The 14,913-nt window shown below is 36.4% G+C and overlaps 2 protein-coding genes across 7 annotated transcripts; one reads left to right on the forward strand and one right to left on the reverse strand.

Annotated features, from left to right (window-relative positions):
- On the forward strand, window positions 1-3,935 carry LOC105115964 (ADP-ribosylation factor 1). Of its 3 annotated transcripts, none has more exons than XR_840452.1 (8): window positions 1-202; window positions 310-480; window positions 575-645; window positions 1,323-1,442; window positions 1,612-1,730; window positions 2,007-2,088; window positions 2,226-2,327; window positions 3,925-3,935. XR_840452.1 is itself a non-coding variant. In XM_011013077.1 (7 exons), the coding sequence occupies exons 2-7, from the start codon at window positions 333-335 to the stop codon at window positions 2,229-2,231; spliced, it is 546 nt and encodes a 181-aa protein (XP_011011379.1). In that variant the 5' UTR covers window positions 3-202; window positions 307-332; the 3' UTR covers window positions 2,232-2,474. The 3 variants fall into 3 exon arrangements, 1 of the variants encoding a protein (XP_011011379.1); XR_840451.1 differs by having other exon boundaries at window positions 3-202; window positions 307-480; XM_011013077.1 differs by lacking the exon at window positions 3,925-3,935 and having other exon boundaries at window positions 3-202; window positions 307-480; window positions 2,226-2,474.
- Window positions 3,936-5,962: 2,027 nt separating this feature from the next.
- Window positions 5,963-14,672, reverse strand: LOC105115974 (ARM repeat superfamily protein). Of its 4 annotated transcripts, none has more exons than XM_011013115.1 (22): window positions 14,445-14,671; window positions 14,190-14,368; window positions 13,918-14,088; window positions 13,684-13,794; window positions 13,504-13,581; window positions 13,061-13,257; window positions 12,920-12,980; window positions 12,289-12,363; window positions 12,006-12,083; window positions 11,829-11,891; window positions 11,672-11,755; window positions 11,405-11,583; window positions 10,885-10,924; window positions 10,647-10,790; window positions 10,343-10,462; window positions 10,039-10,254; window positions 9,088-9,264; window positions 7,967-8,642; window positions 7,406-7,608; window positions 6,987-7,122; window positions 6,230-6,391; window positions 5,963-6,196 (listed from the first exon to the last, which is right to left on the reverse strand). In XM_011013115.1, exons 1-21 carry the CDS (start codon window positions 14,581-14,583, stop codon window positions 6,240-6,242), a joined length of 3,279 nt encoding a protein of 1,092 aa, XP_011011417.1. In that variant the 5' UTR covers window positions 14,584-14,671; the 3' UTR covers window positions 5,963-6,196; window positions 6,230-6,239. The 4 variants fall into 4 exon arrangements, with proteins under 4 accessions (XP_011011417.1, XP_011011410.1, XP_011011393.1 ...); XM_011013108.1 differs by having other exon boundaries at window positions 7,967-8,648; XM_011013091.1 differs by having other exon boundaries at window positions 7,967-8,657.
- Window positions 14,673-14,913: the final 241 nt, after the last annotated feature.

A 14,913-nucleotide genomic window follows, 5' to 3' on the forward strand; every position in this document is an offset into this window, starting at 1 on the left:
ACATGAAACAAAACAAATGTGACCGTTGACTCCCTCGGCGCCCCGAAATAAAGAAATTCGAGCAACCGTGTTAGTTATTTTTATCTCCGACTATCGCGTCACCCTTTAATAAACACAGAGAGACAGAAGAGCAAACGCATTTCCTTGTTAAAGAGAGCGAAGAAAATCAGATCTCAAACTGGTCACTCCTCGACACACCACGGTAACTCTCTCATTCTCGCTTATCTCATTACATTAGATTAGATTAGATCTTTGAAGAATTTAATTAGATGTGGATCTGTTAAAAAATTGAGTTGAATGTGACAGAAGAGGAAGAATTGAGGAAAGGCGAGATGGGGTTGTCATTCACGAAGTTACTTGGCCGATTGTTCTCGAAGAAAGAAATGCGAATTCTGATGGTAGGTCTTGATGCTGCTGGTAAAACCACCATTCTTTACAAGCTGAAGTTGGGAGAAATTGTCACTACTATCCCTACCATTGGTAAATTATTATTTTATTCACAAACTATATTTTTATAAAAAAAAATTAATTATTGGCTGATTTTTGTTGGATCTGTGTTTATATATGTTGCTAGGATTTAATGTGGAAACTGTGGAATATAAGAATATTAGCTTCACTGTTTGGGATGTTGGCGGTCAAGACAAGGTAATTCACATCTGTCTGATTTATTTTATTATCTTCCAATTAATCTTCTTTTTTTTTTTTTTGTCATTCTAGTTTGGCGTGGGTTGTATGATTTAATAGTCTTGTGTGGTCGATAGGATTGTCGTACATGATGTCGTTCTGTATGTATTGGAAAAAGTATTGACCTTCATTTTGTTAATGTAATGATCATGCTGGGATTGTGTGGATTTACCTACACTTCGTTGTAAAACCATGGTTGACGTGAATGGATTTGCTTTCTAACTTCCTGGATTTTATCTGAGTATTGTGCAAATGGCATTCTGAATAGGATGCAACGATGATGATCAATGTCTGTCATTGATGTGTGTTTTCATCCAGGGGCTTGTTGATAAATAGCCTTGCTTGCGAACACATTCGTTTTCCTCTTGGTTGGATTAGTAACTGTGTGACGTTTTTATATTTATAAAGCTCCCTTTGGATTTCTTAGTGCATGTCTATTGGTCAACTCAACTTAAATTTTTGTAACTACGATTAATAAAATGTAGTGGTTTTTTTACTCGTCTGCAAATTATTTTTTCTTTTATGTATGATTTCAGATTCGACCTTTGTGGAGACATAAAATTTTTGTAACTACGATTAACAAAATGAAGTGGTTTTTTTACTCATCTGCAAATTATTTCTTTTATGCGTGATTTCAGATTCGACCTTTGTGGAGACATTACTTCCAAAACACGCAAGGGCTTATCTTTGTGGTTGACAGCAATGACCGAGATCGAGTTGGTGAGGCCAGAGACGAGCTGCACAGGATGTTGAATGAGGTGTTGAGGGTGTCTATCTTTGCTGATTTTTCATCATTTATGATTTTGCTAGGGCAGATATGTCTTCCATTTATGCTATTGGAACTAGTGACATTATAATTTTGCATAAACCTATATGCAGTGATGTGCTAGGATTGAGGAAATAATATGAACTTTTTTTTCTGGGCAGGATGAGCTGAGGGATGCTGTGCTCCTTGTATTTGCAAATAAGCAAGATCTTCCAAATGCAATGAATGCTGCTGAGATAACTGATAAACTCGGTCTTCATTCTCTAAGACAACGCCACTGGTAAAGTTGATAGTATTCTCCCTCGGAGTCTCTCTCACTCACCCTGCAAAGCATGAGAAGCACCGATTTATAATAGGAAGTCTTCATGCAGTGCTGCTCCCACTCCTTCCAGCTTCAAAATGCACACTTTTTTTTTGGAGGAATACAAATTTGGAATCAAAAGTTTCCTTGATCTCCATGCTTTTTTCTTCTTTCTTTTTTTGAACCACCCCCCCCATATCATGATTGCTTTACAAAAACATAAGCAAGCATGTAACTCTTGTTGATGTTTTTCAGGTATATCCAGAGCACATGTGCCACTTCAGGAGAAGGGCTCTATGAAGGATTGGACTGGCTTTCAAACAACATTTCTAGCAAGGTATGGCACAATAACACCTATTTTCTTCGTTGCTCTTATTAGAGCTTGATTTAAACTGTGTAGTTTCCAATGGTTCACTTTCTGCTAATTGTGGTCTTTTCAGTTAAAATCTCTAACTCACGTTTTTGAAATTGCAGGCTTAGTGGACTGGAGTTTTAAATTTTCTCAACAATGCGTGCTAGCATTTGATGTTGGGTTTTGTAGATGCTGCCACCATTCTTTTCTTCCTTTTCACAAGAGTGATTTCTCATTTCAGTATTCTGGTTGTCTTTTTAAGTTACATTAGTGTATTGGCATTTGCATCAGAATATACTCTGAATAAGCTCCAAGTAAATTGAGTTTCAATCAAGTTGATTATGATCATGAGTTTCAGTCAAGTTATGATATATATTCAGTCTCCGATGTTGCAATATCATGCAGTTTTGAACATTGCCATCTGAATTTTATACCTGGCTAATCTTAGAAGACCTTTGACGTAATCAGTTATTTGAGATAAAACCCTGTGCGGGAACACATTTAGGTTATTTTTAGTTTACTCCGGCTAGTTTAACTGGCTAGTTAACTTATGTTCAGTTTATTTTGGCTGATGTCATCCATCTATGGCCGACAAGTGATATTTCTTGTGCTAATGAAATTGATTCTCCCAGTGCCACAAACAGTTGATTTGTCAACGATCAAGTTTATTGATCTTCCTTCTCGGGCTTACTTATCTGTCCTTCCTCTGATATTCACTCGCAATATGCATTTGACATGTTAGGATATCAATCTTTTCATCTCAATTCAGGATTGAACAATGAGATTTAAATGGTTTTATTTAATTGTTATATAAAATAAATGACAATAACAAGTTGATCGTACTTCCAACAGATATTGGATTCCGAATTACAAGCTATCCTTTGTATTGTAGGCTTTAGCCCATTTATTGATTCAGCAGGCTATAAGTGTTATCAGCTATGAGTAGTTGGAGCTAGAGAATTCATGGTATTCTATGATCACCTGTCAAGCACGTCTAGAGTTATAAGTGCGATATTATTGAGCCACGCCATTTTCAGGTGAAGTTCAGTTCGAGGAGATGGACGAGCTGGCGGTCTGTTGAAAACATCTTCACATTTTTTTGTCATCTTCATTGCATCATTCACCAACCCTCCCATGCCTTTGTAATCCTTTTTATCAGATAAGCTGTAGGCGCCCTTTAGTTTGCCTGTGCCGTTGCCAACATGATAGTGATGATTCCAAGCTCGTTCATATCTGCTTGCTTGGTCTCCGAGATACTTTTGAGAGTGATCGTGCAGAATTCTGGGTTTGATGTTTCCTCTCTGATTGTATCTATTAATTTGTTGGATACCTGGGTAGTCACTACAGCAGATGAGGAGTGGAACAAAAAGACGAGCGAAGTCATTGCAAGATGAAACACAAAAGTTGAATTATTAAATCCCATGATTTTTCTGTTCCTTGAGTCTGAGGACAACGGAATCAGAGTAGCTTCCATTTATATGCATGCTGAAGTAGGCAACTTGACAGGTTGCTAGAGTTCATAAAAAAAAGAAAAAAGAATGGCCATGCGTCAAGTGCCTGTAAGATTGTCGAGGAATACTCTGACTTGAGTGCCCAAGGCGTCTGCTTTGTCTCAACTTTGTTCGATGACTTCAGACAAGGGATCGAAGGTTTTAGCTTAATCGGTGGTTATGATGATCTGTCGCGTTGCTTTGAGTCACTAAATTTTATTTTATTTTAATCGAGAATTTCTATTTTCATAACATACATTTAACCTAATTCTTTGCATATAAACTATACAAAAAGCATTAGTGTGATTTAAAGAGAAAAACAGAAACGGAGATTGTCTCATATAAGATAGGATTATGACTAAAAATATATCGGCAAAAAAATGTTATTAGGCAATTATCATGCATCTAACTAATACTTAATAATGGTACGATCGACAAGAAAAGAAAGAAAGAAGACAAAGTGAATGGCTTATTTTCCATGTTCAATAGCTTTTACTGAATTTTAAGAATTTACAAAAACAAGAATTAACCATAAAAATATCAGCTACATAAAGAATTTGCAAAAACAAGAATTAACCATAAAAATATCATTCATTGTCAGTTGCACATGCATATTTTTAATTATAAAGCACACTTTTTTTCTAAATACAAAACTGGCTTAGATATCAAGACCTATTTTTTTAAAGTTTCTCCGTTAAAAAAAAAAATCTTTTATATGATATCATAAACTCCAATAGGTAATAAAACATTATTTATTTTTAAAAAAATATACATATATGAGATATTATCTAATTTATATGGACGCGACTAATATGAGAGATTCATGTCCTCACAGTAAGCACTAAAAAGAATAATTATGTTTTTTCTTTTTTCCTTTTAGTCAAAAACATGATAAACCACATCGTTTTCATCATTTTTAGTGCCATTACAATTTTGATAATATCCTTTAGTAAAAGAAAAACCTATGTTTAGGTATGACTAATTTTTATTATATTTGAAAATATAAAATTAGAAAATAACAAATTATATAATCTCTACTTTCAATTACATTTAATATTACTGAGAAAACTTAAATCTAGTCTTCATGTAAGTTTCTTATTATATTTAGAGCTATAAATAATAATTATATTTTTACACCTAAATGCTTTTTTTTTATAAAAAAAATGTTACTAAGATAGGCAGCTAGACGTGATAGCAGAGAGCCGAAAGTAGAGCCTTAAAGTTAGGTTTTAATTCCCAAACTTCACCAGTGGCAAACACTAAAACAGAGAGAATAATCTGGAGGCTTACATGATCGTTAATTTCAGGGCTCGTGGGATTAGTCGTGGTGCGCGCAAGCTAGCCCGGATACCCACGTTAATTAAAAAAAAAAAAAAAAAACAACAGAGAGAATAGTCCTAGAAGCTATATTGCTCCAGACAAAATTCCATTAACAGAGCAAGATTCCTACTTTACCCTCCACAAATAAACAATCGAAAAGGTACACGTCACACCTCAATTCATTGAGCCAAAGCTAACGGCTCAAGAATAGGATGCCACTTGTCAGCTCCATACGATCACATTCCCGCACTGTAACATGCTCAATACATTAAATTGATGTGGTGGCTTCCTGGATATTGGCCAACAAACGAAGCTAAACGAAACCGTTCAGGGCCTAGTCCAATGACTGGGTCTTTTTAGGTTATGGCCATTGGCAAATTCTACGTCAAGAGAGAGAAAGCAATATGGCAACGAGGAACCTCCATGTTTTTTTCCCAGTCACAAGGCAGAACCCCACAGTCCTCTCATACTTACAAATTGTGCCAATTTATGATACAAAAGTAGAAACTATTCATATTTGGAAGAACTTCGATTCGTGAGCAGAAGAGAGATACAAAAACACGTACGATGTTGGTTACAAGATTTTACCATAGTTAACCAATACCAAGAAGATCCGGGGAAAAAAGTCCCACATAACTCGGGCATCTCCTTCTCCATCTCACCCATGCAGAACTTTTTTCTCTAGTAAGCTGAAGCATGTTCTTGTTTTGGTTTGATTTTTCACTGGACACAGCAAGCTAACATCAGATGTTTAGAATATATTTGAAATTGCAGTTGTGATTAATTTTTAAAATATTTTTTATTTAAAATAATATTTTTTTATTTTTAAAAAATTATTTTTAACATTAACATATTAAAATTATCTAAAAATATTAATTTAAAAAAATAAAATTCAATATTTTTAAAAATATTTTCAGATTGCTCCTCGACTTATTCTCGATGCCTTCAAGATTTCGGCAAAACAGATACATAAGCAAGCCTTTCCGCAAGTCTCAAGGACCCCATCACATCAGGGAGGCCCGTCCAATCCGCAGCATTTACGATGTTTATTGCTGTGATGTGTCTTTTGCTTGATGGCCACCTCACTTTTATTTCTCTATTTTGATAATAAATTTAATTTTCTATCCATCAAAAAAATATTTCAAAATACAATGATGAATCTCAATCATGAGTAGGGTTTGGGAGATGGGGACAAAATTATATCAAGCAAACCAACAAAATAAGAGCGGACAACTCAAACAACACTTGATATCACAAAATCCTACCATTGTTCTTGGAACGAGACCATTCCTATTGTTGGAAGAAGCAGCTAAATTTCCATAATTCCTATTGTTGGAAGAAGCAGCTAAATTTTGGAAAGGCATCCAGGAAACAGGAGATGATCTGGGGTGGTATACCATGCCCTTGTATGAGGACGTGGTGGAACCTCTCTATCAATGCCAAAACAACCTTCTCCACATCTGCTTCATCCAAAAAACCTGCAACCCACCATGAAAAACAGCAAACGACTCAAATTGACAGCAGAAGTTGCACAGAAACATATATCCGTGAGATGGTAAACCCAATAGATTCAACACCGACATAATGATCCTGTCTAACTTGTTACAAAGGACGACCATGAAATGATGCAGAACTTCAAACGTAAGTAGACAAATACAGCTAAAAGTGACTTGCTAGGTCAGATTATCCACATAGCGATATTTTGGGAGTTCCCTTATCACTAATTGACGATCTAACAAGTTTTATTGGAGACCAACAAAGCATCTTCTTTAGTTTTGATGTGTTGCTCTCTCTAGTAGAAAATAATATAAATCATATTAAGAAACCTCACCTAACAACTTAAGCTATTTGGTTGAGATGGTTCTTTGACACTCTCCAAAGAATTAGAACCATTTACTAAGTAGATTATAAAACCAAGTCAGTATTTGACTATAGATAGTCAATCCAGTCAACTCATTCCAACATCACAATCTTGTGTTGTGATTACACTTTCCATGGCCTCCAACTGCCCAGTGACAAGAATGTCCTCCAAGTAATTACACTTTCTACAGAACAATGTAAAGTCAGACTTACCCAGCTCAATTTCATGCTCTTCATCTTCCACATCTCCCTCTTCAACAACCATACCATTCTCTAAGGCAGAGGCTGCTTCTGCATACCTTTCCAAAAACTCCTCTTCTGTTTCTTCAAGCTCATCCTCCTCAGAATCCTAATCAGAAAAACAAAATCAGAGCTAAACTTGAAAGTGATTTCAAGATGCGAAACAGAATAATGTACTTGTAACTAGATGGATAACAAGCATAATCCCCAGCATATAGTTCTTCCAATTTTCCAGCATGATTCATCACTTTTCTATATAGTCATGAGCTACTATAAACAACTGCAAAAATTAATCAAGTAGCTCAGGTACTCAGTGGATACAGCTTTGGAGGAAATAAAATATGGCGTCATTTAGAAAACTGTTTTCATAAAGGATAATTTGGAAGTCCGACCTCATTGTCGTCATCGTCGTCGTCATCTTCTTCATCAACATCTTCTTCAGCCTCTCCATCTTCTTCATCTTCTTCCATTTCATCCTGCACTTCTTTCAACCTTACCAATGCCTCCAGCAATGATTTAAAGCAGTCCATTGACAAACCAACCCCTGAATTCTGTTGTCCTAACAATCGCTCTATCACCTTGGCCAAAGTCATTGCTGAGAATCAACAACAATGCACTATGATCTTCAGCGTACAAGATTTTTCTAAATTTTCTAATCTTATGGGCAAACTTTTATATAATCAATAGAGTTGTGTAGTCAGAAAAAAAAAAAAGCAATTGGTACTCTCAACTTCAGCTTCAGTCAGAAATACCCAAACCCAAGGTAACTTTTAACATGAGGTGAATTTAATCAAATTTAAGAGACAAGAATACAAAGGAGCAGCAACTTGTTTTATAGATTAAAATCATGTATAATTGGTAAGGGACTAGATTTCCTTTGCATTCCAGAGGAGACAAGTAAGGCCCTTCTCAAAAAAAAAAAAAAAAAGGAAAGGCAGTAGTAACCTGCTAACCTGTTAACTTTATCTCGGACTTTGTTGAAAGACCAGGTTCAAAAGAGCTGGTGGCCACTAAAGCAACAGCAGACACCCAAATTGTGAAACCTCCCTCTGAATCTCTCTCTAAAATGGACTCCACAGTATCAGGATAGCACAAATAGCATGATGATATAACAAGCAACAAAGGCTTCCACAGTGAACAGGGCTTGCTTTGAATTTCTCTAAAACGAGAAAATGCAGCCTGGCTAAAAGCAGTAACCAAGGACTGCTTCACATTTTCAGTTCCAAATGAGTAGCTCGGGACATTTAGTAACATATGAACGCATGAGGAAGCCCTCCAAGTTGCAGATGGATATTGTGAGATGGCCTCACTTACAAAAGCACCAATGCCTTCAATGATAGATTGTTGTGGCACTGGTGGAGCAGGAGGTGATGGCATCTGTGTAACAATAAAATTCTCCAGGCCATATTTACTGTGTAGAGTAACAACTTCCTTGATGCAGTCAAAGACTGACAAATCTTCCAACTCTTCCCAAGCATGCCAGTCAGCAATCAGATCAGCCCAAACCAACAATAGTTCACATAGTTTAAGCTCTTGAATTGCATTGCTTCCAGTAACAGATAGCATAACAGATCGTAGCAAAGTGGATGAATCATCCAAGCATATTGGAGTGGGCCGCACCTCACCATCCTGATCCTTATAAAACTTCAAGTAAGAGTAAATGGACATAAGAAAAAAAAGACGAGAAAATAAATACTCATTATGAGTAGAGCTCAGCAATTGCCTGCAAAAGGTATACAAATGTGGTCATGAGCACAAAATATGAACTAGTGAACCATTCTGATGTGGACACAGAGTGAGGGAAAAACACAAGTGAAAAATAGTTGTCCCAAAGCTGAACAAGGAAGCATATCATGAAATTTGTACTCTAAAGATAAACAATAATCTATTTATGAGAAAACCTGACAAAAACCATTTCCTCCCACTAGACGTGTCCCAATAATTTATCTAAAGAAATGAGTTATTTGATAGCAGACAACTTGTGCAACTTCCTTCAAACAGCAATCTGTGTATGTGTTAGCAAGAGACATTTGGTCAAGTTTCTCCCAGAACATTGAAAGAAAATAAGACTTACCACTGGATGCATGGGTGTAAGCCAAGCCTGTTCCAACAGTGCTGACAAAGATTTACCATTCGCAGTTCGACCAGATATCCATTTTTCACTTGATCCAATCTGCCCGGTCTCTTCAGGTATGAAGTTTTCCCAAGATTGTGACATCACTGCTAATGTTGCAAAGCCTCTTTCAACCACCTATAACATACAGTATTAATTAACAAAACGGTGCACATTTATGACATTTTCACACTTATAAACATCATGAGTAAAAATGATCACATATTCCACATCATATTTCAGGTAAAGATAAGACTAAGAGGGTATGCACTTATAGCGACATAAATTCCTACAAATTGTGGTGCAACTAGACACTATTAATGCATTGAAACAAACGGTGCACATGCTGTGAAGCCATCTACTCTCTGGTGGGTAATGACCCACTTTTTGTGAAGCAACTAACTGCAAAACCTTGTACTCCACAAACACAGAATATTTACAGGAAGCTGTCAGTAGAATCCTTGAGCAACATCAATAAATCGAAGAAAATGAAATTTATTCATGGAAGCAACCAACTAGCAGATGGGAAAACGTTAGCAAAGCATAACAGAGAGAATGGCTTAAGTGCAGTGATCTACTCAATGCACAAATGTTGACAGCTATGAACATATTCAGGTCTCCAGGTCTCAGCTGAAGCAGGACCAGCACTCAATGATGAACTTAAATCAGTGCTATCGAATAATATAACTATGAAATTGAGTGAGAATGGCATCTTATCAGAAACTCTTTTCTTTGCTTATTTGCATTCACTCCATGTGGATGAAACATATGAAGTGATACGCCAAAAATTGTTAGGCTAAGCAGGGTTTTCATACTTTATTTCCAATTGGAAAGTAAGAAATACAATGATCAGGAAACTAATTACAACTGATAGAACAAACCACAAGAATAGCTTCAAGAATCAACACGTACTTGAGGCCATGCTTCCATCCTAGGATGTATAGACTTCGAGAGGACTCCAACTAATGATGTGATCATAAAAGGGATATGATCCATCACACTCTCATCACCAGCCTCCACCACAGAACTAAGAAGCTGAAACAATATCAAAGTCTCTTCATCTTCAACATTGATCCGACTTATCACAACTTGAAGAAGAGGTAACCAGTCAGGTGGCGGATAGTCATTCTAAGGAAAACAAATATTAAAGTGAGGTCAGAAACCAGAATCGCATACTGAATGCAATTGCACAATCAAGAGCCTGATTTGGACCTACTTCAAGAAGCTCTGCAATCGCCCCAGCTGCAGAAATTCGCACAGGATAACAAGAAGTGTTCTCATTATCTGGCATTGTCAGTGCCTTGAGCATCGAGGAATATACATCTGCATTAATCTCCTGAAAGCAAGGCATGAGGTCAAAAGGAGATATCAGATATTGCTAAACGAAAAGGTTAAAAAACTTCACTGCTCAAGAATATTGGAACATAAGGAAGGGTGTGCAAAATTGAGATAACAAGAACACGGGTAGATCAGTGCAACTTTTGTTTTAATAAAAGTGATGGCATGAGCAAGAGTCTCACTGCTGTTAGACAGGACGCTAGCTCCCCTATAACCCAGTTTGCAGTAGCAATCAAGTATGGTGAGCTCACAGGTATCTTATAAAGTGGTAGCAGCCGAGTTCGAACCAAAGTGGTTATATTTCCAGGTTTTTGCTCCCTTATAAACTGTATTTCCAATGGCAATACCAGAAAAAAAAAAATTAAGACTTGCTGAAAAACATTACATTAGTCAATAACAAGTGGGATTACATTTCCTTACATCTTGCAGGCCACCATATGCCATCAGAACACCAAAATAACTGTCATGGTTAATAAACAAACAGGATAAGAAAACATGACAATATAGGAAATAAAAGAAAGTAATGCATATCTGAATGAGCAAGAAAATGATGATGAATAATATTCCAACATTGATGTTCCACAATCAGTAATATGCCATCAGAACACCAAAATAACTGCCATGGTTAATACACAAACAGGATAAAAAAACATGAGAATATGAAGGAAATAAAAGAAAGTGATGCATATCTGAATGAGAGTGAGAAAATGATGATGAATAATATTCCAGTATTGATGTTCCATCCACATAGTCAATGTTCACAAATGGATGTGTAATCATATCTATGAAAGACAATGTAGTGCCAACATAATCTCACTAAACCACACATAAGTCACAAGTTCAATTTACAAGCCATGCTATTACTTAGGAAAATTATCAATCAACGAGATTCAAGTGTGAGCAGGAATAACAATATCTATAAACTGTACCATGAACTCACTCGTTTATAATTCTTGCTTCAGATGCATTGGTGCCAGAAGGGATGGGAAACTTAGACAAAAATGGTAGCACTAGCAACTCTCCCATAGAGCAGCGCTGATTATTGCTCTTGTTCTTTTCACTTTTTTTCCGCTTGGATGAGGCTGAAGAACCATTGCTAGAAGTCCCCATGGGAGGTCCCTGCAGACATCAAAAGACAAACTTTGAAGAATAATTTTGCCAAAAAAATATAGGTTAAAACACTTTATGAGAACCATCAAGTACATACCTTCGACATTGAAATAACACCAAGCAAGTTCATTGCACTTTTTCTGGCTGTGAACAGATCCTCCCTCCATCCAGAAATTTCTCCCTGGACATATACTAAAAATGAGGACATGATAAAATTCAAAACAGTTAGAAGGAGAGTAAATTGTTATACATACAAGTTCAGATGGAAGGTTCTTTCGAATGTACTCTTCTACATCTTCTTCCCACTCAGAAACATCCTACTTGTAAAGGCCACAAAGAAATTAAAAATAGAAAACCAAATCAAGTTATTACATTCAAAAAACTTCTCAAGGAAATGTAACAGTTTTTTGTTATTTCAAAAAAAAGCACACCTTCTCATTCAGGACCAATGCTGGTAAGATTGCAGAGTCCAATAAAAATGAAAAATGTGACGAAACTAATCTCCATCCCTGTTTCCAGGAAACTGAACATTAGAAAAGGAGTTGTATCTAAGCCAGGAACCCCAACAATAAACAAGTGATCCGTATACTGACCAGAAAGTAGTAGAATCAATGAGAACATAAAACTAACTAGAAAACAACAACAATAATAGTAAAGGCAAAAATCAACTTAAATATTACTTTTCCAGAATTCAAAATGCACAAAAGAACTTACAGGGCCAGTCTCTAGGATGTTTGAAATTACATCAAAAGCTAATGAAATAATCCTCTCTGAAAGGAAATCAAGCTTCTGCAAAAAGATTACCGCTTTTCAAGTTCTGATATGATCAACAAAGCAGAAATTGGATAAACACAACCTGTGATGTAACTAGAACCGAAGATGAGAATTGTAGAGACTCGTACCAAACCACCAAAAGTTTAAGGAAAAAATGGAACAATATATGGATAAATTGCAACAGTTAGGAATAATGTAGATGTGTGTTTGTGTCTGCACATATGTACATGTACAGATATGTATTTATTTGGATGCTGGGATTTAAATTTTAATAAAAGCTTGAGCATGTGCATACCATGAAATGAAGAAAAGAGAGAAATCTTAGGACCCAGTACAGTCCTGATGACACAGGAAAGAGAAGAGGGGGAAGGGGCAGCTGCATCAGTATAGATGGAGAATACAAGTAATTTTTATTTCTTTCTCTTCTTTTTTGATTTTCAGGATGCAGCTTAATTGCAATGCCACGAAACATGTTGCACGCAATTGTAAGTGGATGCAAGCTGCCAAGCAATGATCATCTACAACAATTTTTTAAAAGTGAGTGGGGGAGAGAGAGAAGGAGAGAGCTCACACTGATGTTTGTGCTATATGTGACAATCTTCAAAGCACTGTTTATGATGCCTGGCATTAACCTATAAAAGTAGAGTTACAAAATATCAATAAAAGTGCATTAAAACTGAAACACAATATAAAGTAAAATGCAGTCTATTACTTGTCAGAATACTTCCGATGTCGGGTAATCAGAGCACGAAATATGAGCAAGGTCCTCTTTCCAGTCTTCAATTGTAAGGAGTATTGGTCATCTGGCACAACACCATGATCAAAGCTCAACGAACCCAGAAGCCCGATCAAATTACAACAAAATGAAGGCAAGAGTGGAACTAATGCAGATGGCATATGCGACCTCACCTATAAAACTAAACACAGGTCAAATGAAAAGGCAGATGGATAAAATGCAAGAGAAAACTACAGGCCATTTTGTTCAATATAGTCAGAATGATTTGTTGAGAAATTACAAAGGAGTCAAGGTTATGCACAAGAAGCAACTAGCTTTTAGCTAGGAATACAAAACAGAAAACAAATGGATCACACATAATGTGGATCTTAAGAACAGTTTGTCAATATAGCATTTGGAGAACGTGAAAAGGTACTTACAGTGAAATATATGCACTTGCATACAATAAGAAGGATCATCTCCATTTCCATTTCTATTCGACCTTGATCAGACAACGCCTGTTTGATGCAAAATATAACCCATCATTTGAAAACTCATGCCTATGATCACTATGATCACTAGGAATAGTCAACATGCACAGTGGAAGCCAACTAAAGAACCTTTTGTACAAGTTGATGGAATAAACTTAGCAAGGGTGCAAGAATTTCTTTTGCAATCAGCTCCAACTGCGGTGGCACTGGCTCCCTGGCAACTTTAGGATTTAGAAAGTACTGCCCAGTAGTAAACATAGTCATAACGAGTTTAATTGAGTTGAGTAATTGTCATTGATGATAAAACGTGAAAAAAAAATATTAATATCCGAATTGCCAAGAGAAAAATTAATAAATAAGTACCTGGAAAGGTCTAACGAGTGCTTGAAGAACCGTAAGCGCATTGATAGTTTTCCATTCACAATTCGCACCAGTGCTAAGTAGATTACTATTTTGAATAGCAGACCATAATTCAGGTACAAGCTCTGGCCAATTATTCTGCTTGACAAACTCTGCCGCAATAATAATCCGAAACTGCCAGCAATTTTTTTAATAAGAAAATCCATAATTAAGGTGTGCAGGGGAGACAAACAAGTGTTGAAATGAAAAATAAATTAAGTGATGTGCGTGTGTACCGTTTCAACTAATACTTTTAGAACCGGAGGTTCGACTTGAAGAAGAGATCTCATAAGCTTATCCTTGAATTCCTTGCTGACATTCGATTTTGAATTCGCATTTTCACTGCTAATGTTCCGCCGAGTGAAGTTCTTGAGGTACGTGGCAGCTGCGACGCTTTGCCCATTATTTCCGCCTCCTGCGGAAAACGAGAGTAAGATCAATTAATTGAGTGCTTCTAAAAGAAGTTATGAGATATATGGAGGTGGTGCTACCGGTGGAGATGGAGAGGAGAGAGAAGGGGAATTGAGGAGAATGAGAGAAGCGATCGAGGGATTCTGTTGCTGTGTGAACGACGGTGCTATCGGGGCTGAGAGTGTCGTTCAGTAGCTGGGCTACTAAAGAGACCTCCATGGCCGTGGAGATTTTTGTTTTTGTTTGTTTTAGGCGCTGGCTTGAGAAAACCCTAATTATGGGAAAGAAAGAGGGAAAAGACGGGGCAGTGTGAAATTATTGGGCGGGAAAAAACAATTGTATTATGACGTAAGCAAAACAAATGAACTGGATGGTGATGTAAAATTGAAAATGATGTCATGTTACTGTATTTGGTATTTGTTAATATGTTTTGGAAAGACATTTTAATTTGAAAATATATTAAAATATTTTTATATTTAATTTTTTTTTGGTGTTAGGCATGTATTTTTTAAAATATATTTTTCCTGTAGATTTTTTTAAAATAATTTG

The sequence above is a fragment of the Populus euphratica genome, unplaced genomic scaffold, assembly GCF_000495115.2.
Source record: "Populus euphratica unplaced genomic scaffold, PopEup_1.0 scaffold5.1, whole genome shotgun sequence".
NCBI classification, from domain to species: Eukaryota; Viridiplantae; Streptophyta; class Magnoliopsida; order Malpighiales; family Salicaceae; genus Populus; species Populus euphratica.